Below are 26,719 nucleotides of genomic sequence, written 5' to 3'. Positions count from 1 at the left end.
ACAGGCCACGTTATCAAAAGAAATGTACATCACTAAAATTTCTCTAAGGTTGAGATTGCTCTGAATGCTGGACCGAACACTGGTTTTCTACTAACCTGCGCACAGAAACAACCGTACGCTGAGTATGAGAATACTCAGTGGTATTACCATAATTCAAATTTATAAAATATCTCATTCTAATAACTCATTCCAATTCATACAAATTCAATCAATTTATCAACTCATTCATTATAATTTCTATTGATATTCAATTTATACTTTAAATCTTTTAATAATCAAATTAAACATTTAGACCAATATGTTTCAATAAAAATAAAAATAATAATAACTAATTTTATAAAAGTGTATTCAAATTAACTCATACACTATTTCTTAATTCAATTTATACCATTAATCTTTCAATAAACATTTAATACATTAAATCAACTTGTTTCAACAACAACAATAATAATAACTATCTTTTAATTCGATTCGTTCATTTATAATCAATTTACACTTATAATCTTTTAACACTCAATTTATACATTAAATCCATAAATAAATTTCAATAAATTGTATTCAATTAAATTCACATATTTTTCACTATTTCAAATCATTTTATTTTCACTTCTCATTTCTCAACAATAGCTATTTCAATTTGCTTTTCTTCACTCAGATTTTTACATCATCTCATACTACCAAAACCATTTCATGAACTATATCATTATCTATTTCTTGAACCCATGGTTCATACATTTCATTTCCATATCTCAATTTAATATCTTATTTCAATTCATATTCAAGATCATTCAATAAAATTTATATTATCAAAATTATTCATTTACCCCTATTAACTTGACTCGGACTTTGGTAGATACACGGATTCAACCAAACACACCAGAATGGCACCTAGTGCCTCATCGGATAGTTTGAAGCAATAGTTGACACCCTGTGTCTCATCAACAAAGCCGAAGAAAGTTGGTACTCAGTACCTCATCGAATCTATCCGAAGAAATATAGTGACACCCAGTGTCTCATCGACTCGAGGTCGAAGTATCCCCGAACTCTTCCAATCCTATGGCATGTCAACTATATCCGACCCAGCCCGACTAGTTAATAGGGTATTCAAATAAATTTTTTTTCTATTTCAAATTCACTTTCGATTCAATCACAATTCATTTCAAATTCATGTTTCACTTTCTAATCAATATACAATTCAATACCAATACATTTTTCCACTTTCCAATCAATGTACCATCAAATGCTCACAATTTCTCATGTTCACAATTCAAATCAATTTCTCAATCCAATATGCGTTTCAATACCACATTAATTCTTTTAATTCAAATCATATCACTAGTAATTTCCGTTCAATTCACATATAATTCAATATCATTTAATTCAATATCAATATTCACCTTATTTTATTTACTAAACATATTATTAAAATTCAACAATTGCTATTAATAAATTCAATACCAATACGTATTTTTCATTCAATTTAATCATAATACTTACCTCAATTTGCTTATCATGTATTTTAATTTAAAATTTAACAATTAATAATTAAATTTGAATTATGGTAATACTAACCGAAATTTTCTCGAATCACTCCTTGTCCACCTTCTCCTTTCCTTTCTCGGACAATGACTCTTGCACGACATTTGCTTCGTAATTAAACAATTAAAAATCATTAATACAAAATTTCATCAAAATATTTCCATTTATACCTAAATTTACTTAAATTCTAATTTAATCCCTTATCAATACTAATTTTATTTTCCCAATCTAACTCCATATTCTCTCTTAATTCTTACTATAAACTCATTTTAACTCTTCAATTTCACCATAAATCCCTAATTTCAAAATTCTCTCAATTTACTCCCTACTATTCAAAACTTATGTTTTATTTTACAAATCAACCTTTTACTAACTTCTAACTTGAAATTCAATCAATTTAACCCCGATTCATCAATTAATTCAACATAACTCATGTCTAAAAATCTACTATCTTTCAAATTTTCAGCATATACTTAATAGTATTTTGTTCTAGTTTCCTAAAACTCAAAATTACAAGAAAATGGGCTAAATTGACTTACCAAATTAACTTTAAACCTTGAAACCCCAAATTTTCCTTCTTTCCTTCCCTTTTTCTTTTTCTTTTTCCCTTTCTTCCCTGTTTTCGTTTTGCTATTCTGTTTCCATTCCCTTTTTCTCTCTTTTATTTCTTTTGTTTTATATATATAATAATATAATATTATAATAATATAATTAATATAATACCTATTTCCTAAGTAAATAAATATAATATATATTAACTAAAATATCTCAGAAATTTCTTTCGTTATGCCGCCTCAATTTAGGCTGATGGCATAATTGCTTATTTAGTCCTTTTAACTTTTTTAATCTATTATTCAACTTTCACCCTTATTTCAATTTAGTCCTTTTTCAAATAACTCCTAATTAAGTCAAATTCACCTAATTAACTATACAACTAACTTCGTAAATATTTATAATAAATATTTAAGAGTCCGATTTATCGGAACGGAGTCCCGAGAATATGTTTTTTTTCAATTCGATCTTTTTAATCAATTAACCATCGGAACATTAAAATTTCTTAACGAAACTTTAATACTACCCTAATGACACTCCGTAAATATTTATAAAAATATTTACGGCTCAGTTTATAATATCGAGGTCTCGATACCTCGTTTTCGACCCAATTTACCAAATAATTTCTTTTAAATCACAAAATTCACTAATTTTAGAAATATTTCTAAAATCACGCTTAACTTATAATTATTAATTAATAAATTTTCTAAATTTTTCATCGGATTTAGTGATCTCAAATCAACTGCTCGAACTCATGAAAACTAAGTCGATCTGGTCGGTAGTGTGGCTCACATAACCAAGTGACACACCTGTGTTTTAGGCCGTGTGGTATTTGAAGTAGGGCACACGGTCGTGTCCCCAGCTCGTGTAACTCTCTGGCTTGCAATATATTTAAATATAGGTGTCACACGGCCAAGCCACACGCCCGTGTGTCAGGTCCTGTGAAAATACCTGAGCATTCTATTTTAAATTTTTAAGATGCAAGGGACACACGACCATATCACATGCCTATGTACTAGGCCGTGTGTCACACACGGCTGAGGCACACGCCCGTGTTTCTGCCCGTGTAGATAACATAAGGCTATTTCTAAGCCCTATTTCTCACCCAATTCTTCTTCCACCTACATCAACACTTAAACACAATCTCAATCCAATACAATACATGATATTTTCATTACTTGTATTCATAAACTCTATTTTTACCTAATTGAGCAAATTCATCCATGTATTTGCCATTATTTGACATTTCAAACACACATCAAGCAATATTTAGATTATTTACACATCAAAACATACCAAATATAAGCCATTCAAATGGCTATTTACAACCAAAATATTTATATGCCATCAATGGCCAAGTTAACCTATATATGTCATTATAACCAAAATTAGTTTTATAAATATATCGAAATGGGCAGATGGATAGTGTGAGTGATCTCCTCCAAGTTTCCAACCTAATGAGCCTCCGAGAACTCTAAAATAGAGGAAATAAGACAGAGTAAGCACTTAACGCCTAGTAAGTTCGTATAACGGAAATTAACTTACCATACATTTATACATAAAGTAAGCATACAAAGTGCATCCAAAGCAAATTGGCCATTTGTCTAACACATAACTTCACCAAGCATGTGCATGTTAGTCATGTATTTCATGTAAATATCAAGAACAAGGATTAGCTCATTAGGTATCTAGTTTTCAAATATTTCATGCATATACAGATAATAGTTTCATTTTGATTTCACATGTTCTCATGTTAGAAATTCACTCGTTGAATCATTTGAAATTTCGATGGATACTTGGGTAGTACACCTGAAGTGTACAATACTATAAATCCGTCAATTCATATCCTGGAGTGCTTTTATGAGCGCTTAAATAGAAAGCTCTCTCTCAAGCACTATAACGGGAAGCTCACAAAGAGCTTATAACGGGTAGCTCCAAAAAGCACTTAACGGGAAGTATCAGATAGCCATATAACGAGAAGTTCAAGCGAGCACTAACGGGAAGCTTACAAAGAGCCTTTAATCGGGAAGCTCACAAAGAGTCATATAACGAGACTCTCATAAGAGCTGTGGTGTGCCCACAACACATGTAGGGTCACGACCGATCGGGATGCTCTGAAAAGCATTTAACGTGAAGCTTGAGAGGGCTTATATCGGGACCCTCTTTCGAGCTACGGTATATTCACAACATATGCAGGAACACTACCATTTCGGGAAACAGAACCCTGTATCCAATCGAATTTCATTCATTCAAACGGGATTTAACATTTATAGGGTATTTTCCGGACATGCAATCAAATTTCATATACATGGTCATTACATAATTCACATACAAATCATTCAAACCAATTCAAACAATAATTACACAATTAAGTTACACGAACTTACCTCGATAAACGTTTGTATACAAGGATCTACTAATCTGATACTTTTTATTTTCCTCGATTCGACTCAGTATTAGGTCTTTTTGGATTTATATAAATGAATTTAATGTCAATTTAATCCATTTCATACTCAATTTAATTCAATTCACATCCTATGCAAAATTAACATTTTGCCCCTAAACTTTTCATACATGACGATTTCGTCCCTAAGCTCGGAAAATGAAGTTCATACAATTTAATCCTTATTCCAAGCCTAACTAATTTTTAAATATAACATTTACAGCATATATATTTCATAAAAATTAGAAATTTTCCATGAATTTTACATCTTTACAATTTAGTCCCTAAATAACAATTTCATGAAAATTCATTTTGCAAAAGTTGTTTATCTATTAACAACCTTTCATTTTCTACCAAAATTTCAAAATTTTAGCATATTCATCCATTGAAGAATTTCAATACTTTAACATCTTTACAAATTGATCCCCAAAATAGATATTTTAGGTTATTTCGATCTCAAAATATAAAAATTACTAAAAACGGGACATGATTACTTACCTAATTAAGCTTGCTTGATTTTCTTTCCCTTTCCTAGGGTTTCCATAGCAAATTTGGGAAGATGATAAAATAAGATGATATTAGGCTATTATCATCTTTATTTATTCCTAATTCCAATTTAGTCCTTTTCTTTTCTAATTTTCCATGGATGAATCATCAAAATATCTACTAACTTTTCTTAATGGTCTAATTACCATATAAGGACCTCAAGTTTTGAATCCCATAGCTATTTGATACTTATAGCTACTAGAACTCAACTTTTACATTTTATGCAATTTGGTCCTTTCTATAATTAAACATGTACTCTGTAAAATTTTGTTATCGAAATTTTCATAAGTCTTTCCTATCATAATGCAGACCATGCAATATTATTAAAATAAATTTTCTTTCTGACTCGAATTTGTGGTCCCGAAACCACTATTCCGATTTCACTGAAAATGGGTTGTTACATGTTGGTCACGTAATGACCAGCCGGGTAATGGAGGATGACAGATTGCTTGTGGTTGGCGTTTCTCAAAGCTTGCCATGTTGTCACGGGTCCAAAGGAAGGAGGGGTATAACAATGTAATAAAGTTTAGTTTAATAATCTATGTCTATGAGGTTTTATCTAGTGAGAGTTTCACTATAATTTTTTGGTATAAACTATAATTTAATGTAAGCTAATCCTTTTATTGTTGTAGTCTCACTTTTAAACATTCACAATGAAAACTCTCAAAACTTATAATTTTTACCTTTATTATGACTCAGAAAGTTTTTTTTTTGGTGAAAAGTAAAATAAGTAAGCTAAATACATAAACTAGACCGTCCCCTCCAATGGGGAGATTTCAAACAAAATTTATTCTATGTTGGACTAATTTGACTAAACGATCAACTTCTTGATTATTCTCTCTAGAAATGTGTCGAATGCTCCACTTTTTGAACCGTGATAACATCTGATGGATTCTCCTGATTAAGGTAGAATTGGACGCTTCTGAAGAATTCTCCTGAATAGCTATAACCGCCTCAATATAATTAGATTAAATAATCACCTTGTCATATCCCCGCTTAATAAGACAATTCAGCCCGTCCAAAATACCCCACGCCTCCGTATAAAAAGCAAAACAATTTTCCAAATATCTATTAAATCCAAAAATTCACACTCTATTTGATCACGTACTATTCCCTTGCCGCAGCGAAACCAGCTTCTTACTAAAAAAGCAATTTAATACATTGTATCTACATAAAAATTCAAATTTTTATTTTTTAATATGACATATCCAATTTATTTTTACAATAAGTATACATGTACTCAGAATTTGATTTACGTACTTTAGATATGCTTAACATGATATTTGAATGCATTAAGCCAACAACTAAATAGAAAAAGAATCGATTGATACAATATTGATATTTCAAAATTCAATTTGAATATTTTTAAGTTTGAGATCAATTTAAATCAAGGATATAGTTTGTGAACCTTGGTGCTTTAAACCTTAAAAAGTTAAAATTTAGATTCATTAATTAATATAATCTTTATATATATAACTACAAATGTTGTCATCTATGGTATAATCTAAACTTAATCTTGTACCATACATTTTATATATGGGTAAACTACATTAGTAGTCACTAAATTATTGTTAAGTTTCTTTTTGGTTACTCAACTATGAAATAAAATTATTATCCAACTATTTGATTTTGTATTTTTTGGTTACTGATTGTTAAATAGCTAAAGGAAATATGATGTGGCAAGTTTTAAAATTTGTATAATAGCAACTTTAACACTCAAGATTTAGACATTGTGTCAATTTTGTCTTGATTCTAAGAAAATAACATTCAACATTTGCAATTTGTGTAATTTGGTCTTCTTCTTTTTTTTTTTTTTTTTTTTTTTCTAGTTTTGCTTTTCATTGTGACCTTTTTACCTAAAAGTCTAAAAAACAAATTTATCAGCTAAATTTGATAATTTTTTACTAAAATGGAAATATTAAAAAACTCAATATAATAGTTTTAAAAGTCGACAAGTTATTTTTCCATTATTAATTAAATGATGATGACCAAAAAGAAAAACTCGAATAGTTGGGTGACATTTTATAATTTTCCATAGTTGGGTAATAAAAAAATTATCAATAATTGAGTGACTACCGGTGTAATTTACCCTTTATATAAAAAGGTGGTTTCATCTTCAAATATTTTTTTGAGTAAACTACACCATTAGTCACTAAACTATGGGTAATCTTCATTTTGGTCACTAAACTAAAAAAAGTAACAATTTGGTCACTGATATATTTGAAAGTTTCCATTTAAGTCACTGGAGTATTCAAAAGTTTTATTTAAGTCATTGAGCTATTAAGTTTTTTTAAAAAGTTTTGCCAGTGGGCTCCAAGTGATGGTTTGACGATCGGTATGGTGGATCATTACCTATCAACGAGGAGAAGAATATACCTTAGACCCAAGTCGATATGACGATCAATATCGGAGGTCGAAGAAAAAAGTGGTTTGAATTTTGGTTCACAGATTCTTAATGTCCAAAGTTGTTTTATGAAAAAAATATTAAACTATAGAAAAGAAGAGGAAAGAGCTTTTTATTTATGTAGATAGTGTGAATAGAGAAAACCATATAATGTTGATTTTAACAATCTAACGACATTACTGAAAACTTTCAGTTAATATAGTGACTAAATTATAACATTTTTTAATTAAGTGATTGAAACAAAAATTTCCTCATAATTTAATGACTAAAAATAGAATAGAGGTGAGAGGAAAAAAGCACCTCATAACTTAATCCCAGGTGTACGAAAGGTGATGAAAAGAGAAAAAAGTTGCATAGGTGGGGGTCTTAGCCATTTGTGACCTCATATTTATTTTTCCTCCACCATATAAATGCATCATATTTATATTTGACTCGGTCTATATAATTATGACTTTAAAGAAAAACTAGCACATTTATTAATCATTCTTTGACAAATAAAATACCTAATTTTTATTTTATTTCTCGGTCGGTAGATTTATTTTTGGTGGTAGCGAGAGAAGTTTATTTTTAAAGGTTAAAATATGTATTATTTATAAATTTAAAATTGGTCTTTATATTTTAGATCCATTTGTTAATGTTATTTTTGTTAAATTTGTTAGTGTGATATTTTAAAATAAAAGAAATACTCGTTTGGTAGTTATGTAATTAAAATAATAATATTAACAATTGGGTAAACTACAAAAATAGTTACTTTTGTTTGTCTCATATTACATTTTAGTCACTTATGTTTGAAATGTTACGTTTTAGTCACTTATGTTATCGTTTTGTCACAACGTGATTACTCTATCATTAAGTTCCGTTACCTCCCTACGTGGCAGTCTAAATAGGTTTTAATCGCTAACTTAGATGTCCAATTACTGGGATGAAAATAAGTTTTTAATTAAATAAATTTAATTTAGATTGTCACGTAGGATCTCTGTTAGGGAGGTAACAGAGCTTAACAGTGGAGTGAGCACTTCGTAACAAAATGATAACGTAAGTGATTAAAACGTAAAATTTCAAACATAAATAACTAAAGTTTACAATAAACAATTATACTAATTCGTAGAATCTGAAAAGTAAAACTAATTTAAAACACATGGGATTTTCTGTTTTTCCTGACTTTTTTTTTAAAAATATCCTATCAATAGAGAATCGACAGCGAGCACAAAAGGCTGCTGTTATTTTGGCGTATAAAACGGATGAAATTGAAAAAAAAAAGACATATAGATAGAAACAATGGGAAAAAGAAAAAAGCCTTAAAAAAGTGGAGTAAAATAATAATACTTTTAAATTAAATAATAAAATTAAGGTTAGAAATTTAATCTCCTAAGGTTTAATTAGCCGTAGGTACCAAAATTGGGCAAGTGTTGGGTTGAAACTGGATACTGTTTTATTTTTGGGTAAATTCACTCATGGTCACTTTTGTTTACCTTAGGTTACGTTTTAGTCACTTATGTTTGAAATGTTACGTTTTAGTCACTTATGTTATCGTGTTGTAACATTTTAGTCATTGAACCGTTAATTGTCGTTAACGGTATAACGATAAGCTAATGTGGCGCTTTAAATCATCATTTCAAACAAAAAAATTAGGTTAAATCATACAATTGGTCCCCATATTTTTTATTTCGAGCAATTTAATTTTTTCTTTTATGTTCTTTTAACTCTTTTTTTTTCATTATTTTCCATTCTCTTCTGCTTTTCCCTCTATTTTCCTACCTTCTCCATTTCTTTCAACATATCAGGAAGTCGAATTGGCAGTGAAGAAAAAAGCTTGGTATGGGTTTAATGGGTTTTGGTTATAGACAATGATGGTTTTCGACTTCCTACTTATTTCTTCACTGCCAATTCGAGTTCTTGATATGTTAAAAGAAATGGAGAATGTAAGAAAAGATAAGGAGAAACATAAAATAATGGGAAATAATTAAAAAATTATATATGAACATAAAAAAATTAAATTGCTCAAAATGAAAAAAATATGAGGATCGATTGTATAATTTACCCTAAAATTTTTGTTTGAAATGATGATTAACGTGCCACGTCAACTTACCGTTACACGGTTAGCGACAATTAATAGCTCAGTGACTAAAATGTTACAACACGATAACATAAGTAAAAAAAACGTAACATTTCAAACATAAGTGACTAAAATGTAACCTAAGGTAAACAAAAGTGATCATGGGTGTAATTTATCCTTTATTTTTTTGGTAATATTAGGACATAAATTTTTATTTTCATTTGGATGTCGACTTACAAATATCTCTACCACTAAATTATTATTTTTATTTTTTAAATATTTAATTTATTACTTTAACCAATATTAATAAAAATATGAGATTAATGAATAAAATCAGATATTTCTAAATATTAGAATAAGAAGCATTTGAATGGAGCCACCTGCACCACGGTCTATAAATAAAAGGCTTGAAAATGGGGTACTCAATTCATTTCAATGAACTTGAATGAAATAAGTAAATATTGCTCTCAACACTCCCTCGTCTCCACCGTCGCCCCTCTTCTCTTGTATTTCCTTTTGGGGATTCCGATTTGGGATATGGATACAAAGGTACTTTCCTCTGGAATCCGATATTCTAACTTACCGGCAAATTACGTCAGACCGGAATCGGAGCGTCCCCGTTTATCCGAAGTCTCCGAATGTGAAGACGTTCCTGTTATCGATTTAGGGTGTGAGGACAGAACCCATATTATTCAACAAATTTGTCATGCTTGCATGCGTTATGGATTTTTTCAGGTATGAAATTAATTTTCTCAATATCATCGCCTCTGTCTTTTTCCCTTTTTAGTTTTTTGTAATCATCGATCGTATTATCCATTTTTCCAGGTAATTAATCACGGAGTTTCCAAAGAAACAGTTGAAAAAATGTTGCAAGTAGCACATGATTTCTTTGAGTTGCCATTAGAGGAGAAACTGAAGCTTTACTCCGATGACCCTTCTAAAACAATGAGACTTTCCACTAGTTTTAATGTGAATAAAGAGAAGGTTCATAACTGGAGAGATTATCTAAGATTACACTGCTACCCTCTTCACAAATATGTCCCTGAGTGGCCTTCAAATCCTCCTCCTTTCAAGTAAGTCCTTCATCTTCTTCTTCCTCGCATATAATGGTTTTGCCTCACCTTTTTTCTCTTTGAACAATGGCTATAAAGTATTGAAAATCGATGCTCTAGTTAGGCCCATTTGTCATTTCCATTGTATCTGTCATGCATGTTCTAATGATATGATTCAACTATAAGTTGAGTACTAAATGCATTATTCATTTTTCTTCGAAGGAGTAACAACCTAACATCTTTAAAATAATGTCTTTGGCATTATGCATGGAATCACAGGTTAACAAAATAGTGCACGAGTCGTATAATTTTCTCTTACTTGATTTCAGCATATGACTAATAAGTTATTCTTTTAAATTTTTTAAATTTAAATAAGATCTTCTGAATGTTCTGATACTTTAATACTGTATAATTAATTTTTTATTCGATAGATCATTACTCAAATGATTTTTTTTTTCCTTTGTCCCTACTAGATAAATTTTAGTACTTTTTAAGGTGAACTTAAAGGTGGAATTTTAGTGTTCTTCCTTTTGCTAATTAACCAAGTCATAAAGTATACTACATATCAAAGGAAAAGTCAAGTCCCCTCTCTTGAATTTTCCCGCTATTGGTCCCCTTCTTGTAATCTATATATGGTGTGCACTTGGACATGTGGTCACGTGGTTTCCCTAGGAGTTTGTAGGTGGTGGTGTATTGTGACCACTGCAATAAACATTACATAAACATGATGATCTAAGGGTTGTTTTAGATTGGCCTCCCATGGATGGATGAGTTTTGGTATGTATTTGTTGCTTATTCCATCACCAATAAAGCAAAACTTATTAACGCTAAAAAGAAAGTTGCGTTGCTATTGGTTGGTAAAGGCGACGACATGAAGAAAGATTCAAATCTATCACTGAAAATAGAAAAAAATGTACTATATTACGAGTAAAAAGTAAATGGGAATATTCCGATTTTGGATGAACGAAATAATATTTATTTAATTAGACATCAAAAGTTTTCGTATTCGGAAAAGGTTAAATAAGGTGCCTCTTCAGGAATTGGAAGAGTTAGAGCACGCGTAATTCATGTTTGTTGACAAAAGACTTAAAAACTACGGATGAAAGATGTCAGATTTTCAGATTTGGTTGCATGGAGTTTCAGGCTGTTGTCCGGAGAACAACCAAAATACCTGTCGGAAAATCACAGTAAAATCACTTTACCAGTTGATCTTCAGGTTTTTGATTTTTTAAAAACTCCATTGAGATAATAACAGAAAAATTTGTGTTTTGAGTAGAGGGGTAAAATACGAACTCTTAATGGTAATTTTACCTTAATTGATCACGTATCTATACTTTTGGTCCAAAAGCAAATGTTATTTTTAGATTCATGACAAAATATTATAAAAATATCTTCTTCCATAACACATACACGTAATAAAGAGAAAAAGTTGTTCTTTTGATAGTGAAAAGTAACAAATTTAGCATTAAAGAGTGTACAACTCGAGCTGGATGTTGATGCCCGAATTTATGGTTACCTTAAGCCAAAATCGAATGAACACCGAGTATTATCGGTCTCATCGTATATAATTGGGTGGAGAGTGGGCCAATTGCCTTATCTGGTTAGATCTATCAGCTCAGACAGTGATTCAATCAGGTCTTTCTTAACCCTTCACTGTCAAGCTCCATTAGCGGAACAATAAACGATCTACGGTGATGATGGCAACAAAACCTGAGAATAGAACCATGAAACTAACTGTGGAGACCGAGTCCGTATGGCTTATGATAAGAAGATTTTTAATTAGTGGTAACACTCGGCGGTGATAATGGTGATGTTGATGATGAAGTTGACATTTGACAATTGCTTTTGTGGGGGTGAATAGAAGTCCTAATGAACTTTTTTTTTTATATACTCCATGCAGTGCATCTTTTTTTTTATTCGAATCCAACTTTTCAGACTGCCATCATCCAAACGTATATTTGGTATCATCATCTTTTTATCTGCATCTGCATATTTCTTTTTCCCTTCTATTGTTGTTATACATCGTTTTCGAAAGGGCCTTTTTATGGTGTTTTTATTATTGCATTATTATTGGTTAAACACTTCCCCAATCAGATCACTTTTATCTGCCCACTTGATCTCTTTTCTCTTTTTGAATTTTCTTCTTGTGTTTCCAATGGACCCTATTTTGTTCTGAAATTAATATCAAAATGGGCTTTTTCCTGTTGAATTTTCTAGGGATATTGTAAGTAATTACTGTGTAGAAGTTCGAGAACTTGGGTATAGATTACAAGAATTAATATCCCAGAGCTTGGGCTTGGAAAAAGACTACATTAAGAATGTTCTTGGCGAGCAAGGCCAGCATATGGCTGTCAACTATTACCCACCATGTCCCGAACCAGAGCTGACTTATGGATTGCCTGGACATACAGACCCCAATGCTCTTACAATTTTGCTTCAGGACTTACAAGTTGCGGGACTCCAAGTACTCAAAGACGGCAAATGGCTCGCCGTTAATCCTCAACCGGATGCTTTTGTTATTAACATCGGTGATCAATTACAGGTAAACCTAATATTCCACTTTCAAAGGTAGCTAAGTATGGTCAAGTGTGACATGTATGAATGGTTGCAGGCATTGAGTAATGGGAGGTACAAGAGCGTGTGGCATCGAGCGGTCGTGAATGCCAATAAGGAAAGGATGTCAGTTGCTTCTTTCCTCTGCCCGTTTGACCGTGCCTTGATCAGCCCCGCAAAGCCTCTCACCGAGGACGGATGTGAAGCTGTATACAGGGATTTTACTTATGCAGAGTACTACAGTAAGTTTTGGAGCAGGAACTTGGACCAAGAACATTGTTTGGAACTTTTCAAAAACTAATATCGGCTTTCGTCCCCGCCCGCTTCAGATGCTTGACTTCTATTGTTTCCATAGACTTGTCGGTTTTACCTGAATGCCTGTATATTATTGCAGAATCACTAGACGGCCCCTATTATTATTATTGTTGTTATTATTATTATTCATTGCAGTACGCCATTTTTAATGCAGCATAACTATATTGCTGGCCATCATTGCAGCCATTTTAGCAAGCCTACTCTGTAACTTATGATCCATATGTAGCATGGGATTGTTTTGTACTGATATTGCACTTATCTTTATTATTGTATTCTAGCATACAGCACAACATTATCTGTAATAAAATGATTGTATGCAGATGATTTATATTATCTTTCATGAAAAAGGTTCTTGCTGTTCCTGAAACGTTCCAGATAATTCGAGCTGAGCCAGCTACCGATAGCTTTTCTGCCTACAGGCAACATTTGCCACTGCAAAGCGAACTGGATGCTGGATTCACGAAGTTATATACTGATTTAGCTGTCAGGATTTGACAACGATTTCCCGAGTTTTGCAGAAAGAAAATGGAAGCAAAGAAAAGGGGTATTTAAACAATCATCTTCTCCATGAATCATTCTCAAAGTAGAGGCTTTATGCCTTTTAACTTTGTTTAATAGTTACAGTAAGGTAGTGGATATAGTATGGTATTTCTTCTACGTAAAAACCATGAAATTTCGTTCTTTATTGTTTTCTGTCAAACAAAAAGTATGTAATTCCAGAAAATCCACCTTTGAGACAACAATCACCAAGCTTCAGAATCCAAAGCATGTAAGATTCAAACACTTTTGAGAAACTCCATGATGTTGGTGCCAAAAGCGGAGCATTTGATTTGGAAGCCTTGAAATCCCGCACCCGTTGCTAGTGCCTTGAATTCCTTTGCGGTCCTCTCTTTCCCACCAGGGTTGTGAGCCAACATGACGCAATCAATATGGACAACCAACTTCGTGGCAAGGCTAGGATCGGGGTAATCAGGAAGAATGCATTCGGCAACAATCACTTTCCCGTTGTCTGGCAAAGCTTCATAGCAGTTCTTCAAAAACTTGGCGCAGTGTTCGTCGCTCCAATCATGACATATCCACTGCATAAGCACATACATGTCAAGAACATAACATAATGCGGTAGGTAAAACTTAGTGGGGGCACTGAGCATACCTTCATGAAAATGGCATCTCCTTTTGGTACACTTACAAACATGTCTCCACCAACATGCTCCACACCTACAGCCAATCCCATTGCAAAAACATGATAAACAGGAACAATGCAATATTGCCTACAATTTGTGAAGAATGGATAATTGCATACCGGGACAGCTAGGAGCATCCTCAATGACATGAGGCAAATCAAAGTTAATGCCTTTTATGGTGGGGTACTTAGAGACGATCATGCTAAGCGTGGCACCGGTACCACCGCCAACATCGACCAATGTTTTTAGTCCTTGGAAACCATCATATGTATCGAGAATCTTCTTCATGGTGATGGTAGAGTGATCAGACATTCCCTTGTTGAAAACCTTGTTGAATCTAGTATCAGTGCCATGGTACTCAAATGCAGTCATACCATAGGCCTTGTTGAATGGAATTCCACCATCCAGCACAGCATCTTTCAAGTAGTACCTGGAAACAGTCCAGCATGAAGGTTCAATTAGTACCTCCCCTGAAAATTGTGAAACAGAGAATCGGATCCCCTGAATATTATCCAGCACTGCAACTTTTTTATGTTGAATACATATTATAAAAATTAAAGTTTGACATAGCTGATCAAGATAACGACAAAAAATAAATAAATAAACGCAATCATTCTACTTTTTCCATATGGAGGTTGAACCAACCCACTTTCCATAACATGATTGAAATATATATTCTCTCCTATTTATTAACAATGCCTTGGTTTTCAATTTCTAGATTTAAATCTAAACAAACGTTGGGAGTTAGCTAAAATAGCTGTTAAGGCTGACATTTCAAGCAAGCAGAGCATATTCATATTTGAACACTATGCAAAAACTACATATAATCATGAATGATTGTTGTTGTTATCAATTCATCAAAATCAAACTCATAGATAAATGAAAAGATAAACCAGTTAAGCTTAAAGTTTTGAAGAATTGAGGCATACCAGCTCTCCATAAGGACCTTGTCTTGATTCATGAGACTAAGGGCGGAAAGAGTGACACCATCTTCGTTCTTGGTCAAGAATTTGCAGACAGGGCCAAGGCCATATAGTCTTTCCACTTTGCCATCAGGAAGGGTACGCAAGGAGCAAGTGAGGACGTTGTAGCTAGCCAGGAGACGCAAGATACGGTCCAGCATGACGGGTGCATCAGGGTTGGTGGTGGGGAGCTTGGAAGCCACTTCTTTTGGGGACAAGAAAGCACCTGGACCAGCTTTGGCCATGATCTCCAGCAAGTCAAGTTCAATGGCTGATTTGAGGACCATGGGGAGGACTGATGCACTGGCAAGTTGCATAGCGAATGAGTTGGCTTCCTCATCTGAGACTTGGGTGGGTGTCATTTGAGTTTCACCGATTGAACCCATTGTAATATCTGGTGTGATGAAACTCCAAAAAGAAGAGATTGCAGAGAATAAAGAAGATATGGGCATGGTTGATAACACAAAAGTGGTGTTATATATAATGTTTCGGCTCAACAGCTTTGGTTATGGAACCCAATTTCCTCTCCACACATATAAAATACTGACCCCACTTACCTACCTCTCTCTCTCACCATTTTTCCTCCATTTTAAAGATCACTTACTCCTGTTTATAGTAATTTTTATGGCAGTTCATATGTTTTCGTTTTCAAATTAATGCACTTTTTAAATTGAGATTTTCTGTTTTGAAATTAATCTTTTCCATTAAATTTGTTTAATAATTTAATGTGATTTATTTTAATCAAAATTTTAGTAAATTTATTTTTTATTTGACTATATGTATGATAAGATTGTCAAAAGCATCGAAAGTGATAAAATTATTTTGGAGGTTTTCGTACGAAGAACTAGATTACATTTTGTCTCCCTTTATTCAAAAAATAGGTAAATTATTTCTAGTACATTAGATCAAAAAGCAAAGATAAAAATTTCATTCGTTTATACGGTTAAAAATTGATGTGGTTGACGAAATAACTAGACAGTAACACGTGATGTGTCACGTTTATCTCATGCTGTTGTACAATGACTAATTTTTAACAGTAAAAATAGATGGAATTTTTAACAGAATAACTAATTTGCTCTTTAATATAAAATACAACAATTAATTTACCCATTTTTAAAGTAAAAAAAACCAAAAATAATTCGACTTCTACAATATTTTTACCAATGGAACACATTCTCCTTCGGCAAAAGTGTTATCTTTTGTTGAGAGTTAGGACAAAAGGTGAAAGTATTTGCAAAGTAAGATTTTATATAATCAAAGTTAACCTTTATTCTTTAAAAGTGACATAAAAGTTTTATTTTATTTTATTAGTAGTTTAATTTCTAAAAAATATTTTATTTATATAATCATCGAAAAAAACTTTCAAAATATTAATATTTTTAAATAGTAAATATTAAGTTTATCGAAATCCGACTTTATTTAATATTTTTAATAATAAAAAACTTAAATAAATTATTTAATAGTAGAAGGTATATAAATTGGTTTAAAACAAAGTGACCCATAAACTATATGGCCTGCAAAGGGATGAAGTGAGATTAGTGTTAGTTTAGTTAATTAATGAAGTTAAACTATTGTTTGATGCCAAGTTGCTGTCCAAACTTGTAAAATGAGAAAGCAACCAAAAGAAATGAAATTGTAATATTTAAATTAATGTTTTAGTTATATGCTGAGACAACCTTCAAATTAAAGCCCTGAGTTTTTCAATTTTGTTTGAAATAAGTACATATTATTAATCCTACTTTTCTTATAATTATTTTGTAAGGCAATAAAATATAATAATTATTATTAATGAAAGCTGCCCCACTTTAGATTTTTTGGTGCAATTTTATATTACGCTTTGTGTTTTCATAAATTCAGGATTTTAGTCTTATTTTTCAAATTTTAAAATTCAAGTTTAACTATTAATATTGTTAAATTTGTTGGTGTGACATTTTAAATAAAAAAATACTCACTTGATAGTAATGTAATTAAAAGAATGACATTGTGATGAACTTGAATTTAACAAAATAATTTTAATAGTATTATCAGTTGGACTTATATTTTAAAATCTGAAAATAAAAAAATTAACTTCTAGTTATAAAAGCATAATTATTAAATTACATGAACTTATATCATATTTATATCTACTTTTTATTGTCGTGGTAGGAATATGCTAACTTTATATATGAATTTAAAATACCTAAATAAAAATGGAATAGTAAATTCGAACATGATAATTAACAAGGACTTACATGTTAAAAATTCAAATCACTATACAATTATAAAAATTCACATGATTTACAATTATTTAAGTTGGTATAATAAAAAAATAAACTCAAAATTGAAATTATTTAAATAATAAAAAAACAAATTCAAATAATACAAAAGAATATACATTTTTATTAATTCATAGAGGGATTAGCATTGACATCTCACCCATGTTATTAAGAAAGAACAAAAGGTGGAAGGACATAACATCTCACCTAACTACTGCTAATAGTTGCAATTGGTGACCAGAACCAACATGATCTGACCTCTTTTAATGTAAACTTTACGATTTAAAAAATATTAATATTTTCGAAATTTATATTTACTTCTTGAAAATAAAATATTTCTTATTATTATGGTGATTCCACCCTTTTATTATGTTGGTTTATTGTCAACATCTCAACTAAAATATCAACGTGATTCCATGTCTTATATAAATTTATGGACAAAAAATATGTCACCATGACCATATATATGCTACAAATACACGTAGCCGAATTGTTTTGGTCAACACGTTATTGTCCTCACCAAACTCTCCCACCAACTCTACGACCTTCCAAGGGTGAAAGGAAATGCGAAACAAAATGTAAGTTCACATTTAGGGGTCTTTAGTTTAAGAAATGGAAGATTATTTTTAACAATAGAGTTTTGAGATTACTTTTTGGGATAAATTCATTTTTCCGATATGATTTTATTTTATTTTATGATAATCATTATATTTTTACTTATGAAAAGTCAAATATTATAAAATAATAATCAAGTCATTTATCATAAAAACAAACAACTCGTGGTTACGTTGACTTTTCATCTAGCCAATGACAGAATATCATTTACCCATTAGTTGGACTTAAATGATGTTATATTGTAAAAGTCGTACACTCAACCCACCAACTTTTTTAAAAAGAAGAAAAATATAATGCAATTTTAACCTTTTTTAAAAATTTATAATACAGAAAATTAAATTATAAATAGACTAAAGAAAAAAATATTTATGGACTAATGAGGGCATCTTTTGATACTTTTAATATTTAATTAGATGAATGATATTTCATTAATTTTAAAAGTAAATACAAATAATGTTATTATTAATGACAACATTATTCTAATATTCACAATGTATATCAAATTGGCCTTGTAAACTGGATGAGAACATGACACCAAATGCTAAAGTAGTTGCATTCATTTATACTAAAATTCCTATCATACTTGTATATGGAAATTATAGATTTAAAATATACATATATATTTAAAATTAATTATAATAACATATAAAATATGTATGATATTAAATTAAAAATTAGATTAAATTATGGGTAAATTGGCATTTAAACACAAATACATTAGAAAAATAATACTAAATGCACTACAAATATTTGTCATGATTTCAGTAACAATATTATTAATATACATATACAATGGCAGAGATAACAAATTGTGCATATTAAAAAATGTATAAAAATTTCAAAATAAAATTTTGCTTGAGTGGTAAATTTAAGGTTTTATTAACTTAATTGGTGTGGATTTTATTAATAGTTTAGATATAAGTAGAATTGATAAGGTAATAAAGTGTGTATAATAAAAATTGAAATGTATAAAAATATCAAAATAAAATTTTACTTGAGTGGTAAATTAAATGTTTTATTAATGCAATCAATTTGGGTTAAAATTCATCACATATTTTTATTAGTTTTTAAATAAAAATTAAATTACCCTCGAATATGATTTTACGCATTAAATATTAATTGGTTTTTAAACATTATAATTTTAATTGTAGTAATTACGTAAAATTTATTATTTGAATTATTGAATATAATTTAAATATTATAAATTTTCAATTCAAATATTATAATAGAGAATTTTAAATCATAATTAAATCATTTTAAACATATTTAATTTATAATATAGTTTTACCTTATGTAATTAATACAAAGTAACATTATTCAAAACAATAGTTGTTTAGCATAATCAAATCTAATATATTAATTAAGTGATAATTAAGAGGATTAGAATTATATTCAAGTAATAACCATATTTTACATAAATAAATTTAGCACAATTTTTATTTACATAAAAAATTTAACTAAAAATTATAATTTATATTATAATTATCACAACTTGTTTTCTTATATCACATGCTTATCATTTTTAAAATTAGCACAACATTCTAATTTCTAACTAATCATTTTAAATTAAATTATACTATTTTTAAACACATAATAGTGACCACAACTTCTATTAAATTAGAATTATTTTAAAATGTATAATTATCATAAATTTTAAAATATTTAAAATATTTTATTTTAAAATATAAATTTAATAAGATGACTCGTACTTTTATATATTATAGATAGATTATATGTGATTATATACTACAGTTACATATAATATACATAAACGCCCACTTAATTAGGGTTGAAGAAAAGAGATAAAGTGAGGGTGACACCACCATTTTCGCGACGCTGACCGGCATCTGGGCCTTCTTGATAAGGTTGTTTGTTTGAGGACATATATAATATATCATTTCAATATAATAATCCTATAGTACTCATTGTCTATAGTTTCATTCCAAAAGTAATATTAAAAATTTTGTATTATAATAATAAATTAATTAAAAAGTCACATATCCAGTTTTTTTATATTGTTTCTGAAATTTTTTAAAAAAAAAGCACCTATAGTTGATGGCATAATGATCTTATATATACACACCTAACGTGCGTCTCGGCCCAAGGCCACCACAGGTATATATGTAACTGGGCTTTTATATTGCCGCATCATGGATTTATCTGAAATGCGAAAGCCCTGTTTCGGCCCGACCTTGATACGTTCATTTGCCGTTTAAGCTTGAACTAATTTTATGGTTAAAAAAGAGGAGCATGAATAGTTTCAGAAAAATAAAAATAAGAAACTCAAAACGGTATCCTTTCCGTTTCCCGAGGTGTATTTACGGCAAACCAACGGTTCTTTAATATAGTACCGAATATAATTGGCGACGCCATCAACAAGAAGCAGAAGGGAAGAAACAATGGAGGGTAAGGAAGTAATAGTCATATCATCATCGCCTGAGAAAGATAGGATGCTAACTAACATTAGGTGTAAACAGGAGGATGATGATGGGAGTACTTTACTGACATGATGGAGGATTGTTTTATTCTTGATTTTAACCCTTTTGATTCGATGAACATTGCCAAGCTCTCCTTCACCATCCAGGACGCCCATGATGATGATGATGATGATGATGATCTCACTGTCGTCGCTGAGAAGGGCAAGGTTTGTCTTTATTCCTTTTGTTTATATGGATATTACGTTGTTGTTTAAATTTGTGATAACGTTAATAACAAAATTTTGAGTTGAATATAGGTTGCTTGTAGAGATTATCCACATTCAAGGCATCTTTGTCTGCGATTTCCCTTTGATAAAACACCTCATGAGAAGCACTGTTACCTGGTATGTACTATAAAAACACTCTTTTACTTTAGCTTTGTTTGTTATATGGTCTGAGCATTGGCATTTGATGAAATAGTTGTGGGTGTATTCATTGCAGTGTTACTGTTATGTTTGTGATTCAGTGGCGCCCTGTGAGTTTTGGACGATACATTGTCATGCATCAGAGCATGTTGAGGATTGGAAGTCCCAAAGGGAATTGATGAGACTGAAAATTCGGCGTCAAATTGGCTTCTAACATGTAATGACAAGTTTGAACTGGGGATGTCTCAATGTAGGTGGCTTAACATTGTTATATTTTTGTAAGGATGGAGTCATTGTCAAGTGAATGAAATACCCGGTCGAGAAAAACTTGAATTGGTCATCAAATTAAACCGGAAAATATCATTTTTCCCCTTTATTTTCAAGTGATGAATTAAAATTTGAACATTTGGCATCTTCTTAATTCATATATTAGAGCCCATTCTATTAAACTAAACACATTATTCTCAATAGCATAAGGAATAATAATTAAGCTTTTTATTAGTAACTTAAAAATCATGGTTCAAATCTTGTTGCCAAGGCCTCAAATTCCTTTTCAGTCCTCTCTTTCCGACCGTGGTTGGTAGCCCACAAGGTGCAATCGAAAAATCCAACTACCTTTGTGGCAAGGCTAGGATCTGGGTAATCCGGAAGAATACTATCGGCAACAATCATTTTCCCATTGTCTGGCACAGCCTCATAGCACTTCTTCAGAAACTTAGAGCAATGATTGTCGCTCCAATTGACGTATATCCATTAATTGCATGCATCAACACGTACATGTCCAGAGCGTAAGTTATGATTTCATCAAGATCAAGTATTCTTAATTTACATGTTTCTCTGACTCACCTTCATGAAAATGGTGTCTCCTTTTGGAACACTTGCAAACATGTCTCCACCAACATGCTCCACACCTACAACCAATCTCAACGACGTGAAAATCAATCTGTTTCAGCTTTTTAAAAAAATACTTGTGAAGCATGGATAATATCATATATATACCAGGACAGGTAGGAGCGTTCTCAATGACGTGAGGCAAATCAAAGTTAATGCCCTTTATGGTGGGGTACTTGGAGACGATCATGCTAAGCGTGGCTCCTGTACCAACCACCGACATCCACCAGTGTTTTTAGTCCCTCAAAGCCATCATATATCTCAAGAATCTTCTTCATGGCAAAGATAGAGTGATCAAACATCCCCTTAATGAAAATCTTGTCGAGTTTAGAATACCACCACTGGTCTTGTTGAATGGAATTCCATCTTCCAGCACTGCCTTTCAAGTAGTAGCTGATCAAAACAGACAGTCCAACGTACGGTGATCTCAGTCCAACCACAGTTTATTACAACTAAAACGAAGAAGATGATACTTGCTCAAATAAAAAATAGAATAACAAATAAGGAAGTAAAATATTAAAAAGGTGTAGCAGTAGCACTTGCTTACCAGCTCTTCATAATGATCTTTTGTTGATCAGGCCCGGCTCTTCTAGAGGTGCGGTCGGTCAGAGGCTAAAAAAAGTACAAAATATTATTTTCCAGGGTCCAAAATTCTTTTTAAGGGCTCAAAATTTTTTTTACCAAATTTTAAGGGGTCTAACAAATTTTTTCTCTGACTTTTAATAACCTAAAAATTCATTTTATTATTTTGTCTAAGGCTGTAAAAATGTTTAAGAACTGGCTGGTGTTGATTCAAGAGACTGAGGGTGGAAAGAGAGACACCATCTTCGTTCTTGGTCAAGAAGTTGCAGACAGGGCCAAGGCCATACAGTCTCTTCACTTTGCCAACAGGAAGGGTGCGCAAGGAGCAAGTGAGGACTGAGTAGCTAGGCAGGAGGCGAAAGCTCCGGTCTAGCATGAGTGGTGCATTAGGTTTAGTGGTGAACTTGAGGACCATGGGTAGGGCTGATGCACATTCCACCGTAATATCCTCTATCAAAAAATAGCCGAACGAAAAGACAACGGTGCGGCAGGAGATAGCAACAAACAAAGTCAAGAACAAAAGGATAATGGAGAGATACCAATCTCGAAACTGGACACAAAGTCAAGAACAAAAGGATAATGGAGAGATACCAATCTCGAAACTGGACAAGCACCCTAGTTTTAGGCACTGAAGTGATAAATGAAATTGACATTCCAAGCGAAATAATGACAAGGAAAACTGCTGCCTCACCAAACACCAATCAAGAAAAGCCACGATATCAATCAATATGAAAGACGGTGGCGATTGGAGGAACAATGATGGCACCTCAAAATGGCCAAGTCAACTCAAGTGGCGAACTTGCACTTGCCCGCATAAGTCACTCGAGCCAAATAACTTTATAACCTGTGAGGATAATTTGAATTTTTTTTAATTTTTATTTTTTTAAATTAATTTAAATAAGAAATTCAGTTTTTTAAGTTTTTGTTTGAGTTGAGTCTCATAATTTACATAAAGGATTCATATAAGTATTCTTTTAATCCCTGTCAATTTTTAAAATGAGTAATCTTTCTCTACAAAAGCTACAAAAAAATTAAAATAATTTTAAAATTTTTTAAAAATAAATTAAAAAAACTAAAGAATATATTTAAAAAGTAAAAAATTAAAATAATAATTTTGAGGACTTAATAAATAAGTAAATTACCCATTCAAGTTCACCATACTAAAGTATTTTCTCTTATTTTACTTAAAAGAATTTTCAAATATATATGGTTTTAAATTTACGTGCTTTAACATGAAATTAATTATATTATAACAATATTTTAATTTAACATGTTTGATTTTTTAAATTTAATAGGTTTTATTCACGATTTGAATTTTGAAGTATACTCATTTTCTCATTTTGATAATTTAAATTTTTTTATCCCAATTTGATATTTAAAGTATCAGTCACTTATAATTTGATACCTAAAGTATGCTTCATTATATTTTTTAAGTCTACTTAAAAAATCTTATAGCCAATAACAAAGCACCACATGGTATCTTTATGTAAAAAATATTTTGTTTTATTAAATGTATATGCACGTTAAAAATATAAAATAAAAATAAAAATAAAATATAAAAAATAAAAATATGATAACTGAAAATAAATTAATTGAAATTAATAATATTATTAAAACAATGTAAAAAATTGTAAAAATAAAATTTTAAATTTTAAATTTTTTATAAAATTCTAAAATTATAAAAGTTATTTAAATTTCAAAGTTTTCTTCAATTACTTGAAATTTAAATTTTTTTACTTCTTATAACATTTTTTAATTTTTATATATTATTTTTACATTTTAAAATTTATAATTATATATTTTAGAATTTTATAGAAAATATTTTTAAACTTTTTTATATTATATATATGATCTTTTTTTACATTTTAACCAATATAATATATATAATATTTAAAAAGGACACGTGACGTATTTTAATAGTGCCACATGGCCGGCCAACGTTGATAAACGATTGGTCTAATTGTTAACACTATTAAATTTGTTGCTCTAACATTTTTTAATTTTAAAAAAACCCACACTTGGCAACAATATAACTAAAAGAAATGGTGTTGTAATGAACATGAATTTAACAAAATATTTTAAACTCTGTTAATAGTTAGACCTAAATTTTAAAATCTGAAAAGTAAAAAACTAAATTCCTAAAAAAATAGAGGAATTAAATTTTAAATTTACGAAGAATACAATATTTATGGCATATTTAAAAAAAAAACTAATACCTATAGGTTCATTTCAAAGTATGGGCTTGGGTATATTATTTTTGGGTTGGGCCTAATATTTCATATGTCGAGAACTAGCAGAAGGGATCCTCCTCAAAACCCTCGTCACCACACAGAACCCATAAGAAGGGCTAATTTGGATTGAGTGTGGACGCCCCTCAAGTTCTCTGTTTATCCTTTGTATTTTATTCCCTAGTCGGCGAAACCCTATCTAACAAAACTCAAGGATGTCGCCAGCTGCTGTGGTTGAAGCCGCCAATCCTGAGACTGAGCAGGTTCCTTCTACTGAGGAATCCAAGATAGAGCTTCAGGTTTCCCCCCTTTATTTCACTTATTTTATCTTTTTTTTTTTGGTTTCCTTCGGATATATTTTAATTATGTATGATTTACAGAGCGAGGAGGCTGTGGTTGAAGATGTTAAAGAAGATGAGAAAGAACATGACGACGACGACGACGAGGATGACGACGACGACGATGACGATGATAAGGAAGATGGTGCCCAAGGTTTATCACATTGTTTATTATTTTCCGGAGTTTTTACTTGATTTATTTCATTTTTTAACTTGGTTTTGGGTTCAAATCTTTATTTTCGTTTCTGCACTATTACTGTTATTGTTATCTCAAATGATACTTTATGAATGAAAGGAAGCTTTGCTGTATTCTTTTGGAATTTGACCCGTATATGTTATTATGAAAGAAACTTGTGTACATCTGTTCAAAACGGCTTAATGTTTTCCAAGTATCAAATGCTCTGGAATTGAATTTCATCCAATCATCTCGTGCATATCTTATGCTTGGAACTTACAGTCTTTGGAATTAGATTAAAGTTTTTGGTGTAAGTTCCTGACCTTTTTAGGTACTTGACTTATCCAAGTTAATAACTTGGATATTTCTATGCAGCAGCCCTTATGGTTTGATTCCAATATTGGTTGCAGGTGCTAATGGAAGTTCAAAGCAAAGCAGAAGTGAGAAGAAGAGTAGGAAGGCCATGTTAAAGTTAGGCATGAAGCCTGTTACTGGTGTAAGCAGGGTCACCATTAAGAGAACAAAAAATGTATGGTATTTGCTGATCTTTTTGATTCAAATGGTCGAGCTACCTGATGAATGGTAATTTATCCTAGTTTCTCTTGGTTTCAGGTGCTATTTTTCATCTCGAAACCTGATGTTTTCAAGAGCCCGAATTCAGAGACCTATGTCATTTTCGGTGAGGCTAAGATAGAGGATTTGAGCTCTCAGCTCCAGACACAAGCTGCCCAGCAGTTCAGGATGCCAGACATTGGTTCTTTGGCAGCTAAGCCAGACACTTCTACTGCAGCTGCTGCGCCGGCTGATGAGGAAGAGGAAGAAGTTGATGAGACTGGTGTAGAGCCTAGGGACATTGACTTGGTCATGACACAGGCTGGGGTTTCGAGGGCCAAGGCTGTCAAGGCTCTCAAGAGTAACAATGGTGACATTGTGAGTGCTATTATGGAGCTTACCACTTAGGCAGTCTCTATCGTATAAGTCGGCCCTGGTCGACTGTCAATGAGTGTTTCGAATTAGTATCAATGTTTTAGTTGTTATAGTCAAGGTGGCTAGATTTTTACCCTTCCATTTGTTTCGCTTGTCATTGAGACAGTTTTCTTGGAACTTATGATCAGTGTCACTACAACTGATTGTTTCCTTTGCCCATTTCTATAAGCAAATTTTGCAACTCAATTAAACTGGTTTCAT

The 26,719-nt window shown here is 31.3% G+C and overlaps 4 protein-coding genes and 1 pseudogene across 4 annotated transcripts; 3 read left to right on the top strand and 2 right to left on the bottom strand.

Moving 5' to 3' along the window:
- The first annotated feature begins 9,960 nt into the window (after positions 1 to 9,960).
- On the top strand, positions 9,961 to 13,793 carry LOC105765409 (protein DOWNY MILDEW RESISTANCE 6). The gene is made up of 4 exons (XM_012584484.2): positions 9,961 to 10,275; positions 10,366 to 10,613; positions 12,810 to 13,134; positions 13,204 to 13,793. Exons 1-4 carry the CDS (start codon positions 9,976 to 9,978, stop codon positions 13,444 to 13,446), a joined length of 1,116 nt encoding a protein of 371 aa, XP_012439938.1. The 5' UTR covers positions 9,961 to 9,975; the 3' UTR covers positions 13,447 to 13,793.
- A 212-nt stretch (positions 13,794 to 14,005) lies between these two features.
- LOC105765408 (caffeic acid 3-O-methyltransferase) lies at positions 14,006 to 16,076 on the bottom strand. Its single transcript, XM_012584483.1, has 4 exons — positions 15,573 to 16,076; positions 14,763 to 15,073; positions 14,613 to 14,677; positions 14,006 to 14,539 (listed from the first exon to the last, which is right to left on the bottom strand). The coding sequence occupies exons 1-4, from the start codon at positions 16,055 to 16,057 to the stop codon at positions 14,237 to 14,239; spliced, it is 1,164 nt and encodes a 387-aa protein (XP_012439937.1). The 5' UTR covers positions 16,058 to 16,076; the 3' UTR covers positions 14,006 to 14,236.
- Positions 16,077 to 20,771: 4,695 nt separating this feature from the next.
- LOC105765407 (hypothetical protein) lies at positions 20,772 to 21,531 on the top strand. The gene is made up of 4 exons (XM_012584479.2): positions 20,772 to 20,881; positions 20,953 to 21,119; positions 21,210 to 21,296; positions 21,394 to 21,531. Exons 2-4 carry the CDS (start codon positions 20,982 to 20,984, stop codon positions 21,529 to 21,531), a joined length of 363 nt encoding a protein of 120 aa, XP_012439933.1. The 5' UTR covers positions 20,772 to 20,881; positions 20,953 to 20,981.
- Positions 21,532 to 21,662: 131 nt separating this feature from the next.
- LOC105762280 (caffeic acid 3-O-methyltransferase-like) lies at positions 21,663 to 23,581 on the bottom strand (annotated as a pseudogene).
- A 1,544-nt stretch (positions 23,582 to 25,125) lies between these two features.
- On the top strand, positions 25,126 to 26,709 carry LOC105765405 (nascent polypeptide-associated complex subunit alpha-like protein 2). The gene is made up of 4 exons (XM_012584477.2): positions 25,126 to 25,317; positions 25,399 to 25,510; positions 25,942 to 26,060; positions 26,144 to 26,709. The coding sequence occupies exons 1-4, from the start codon at positions 25,234 to 25,236 to the stop codon at positions 26,489 to 26,491; spliced, it is 663 nt and encodes a 220-aa protein (XP_012439931.1). The 5' UTR covers positions 25,126 to 25,233; the 3' UTR covers positions 26,492 to 26,709.
- Positions 26,710 to 26,719: the final 10 nt, after the last annotated feature.

Source organism: Gossypium raimondii, chromosome 12 (genome assembly GCF_025698545.1).
Source record: "Gossypium raimondii isolate GPD5lz chromosome 12, ASM2569854v1, whole genome shotgun sequence".
Classification (NCBI taxonomy): Eukaryota; Viridiplantae; Streptophyta; class Magnoliopsida; order Malvales; family Malvaceae; genus Gossypium; species Gossypium raimondii.
This window is presented reverse-complemented; position numbering and strand designations above follow the sequence as displayed.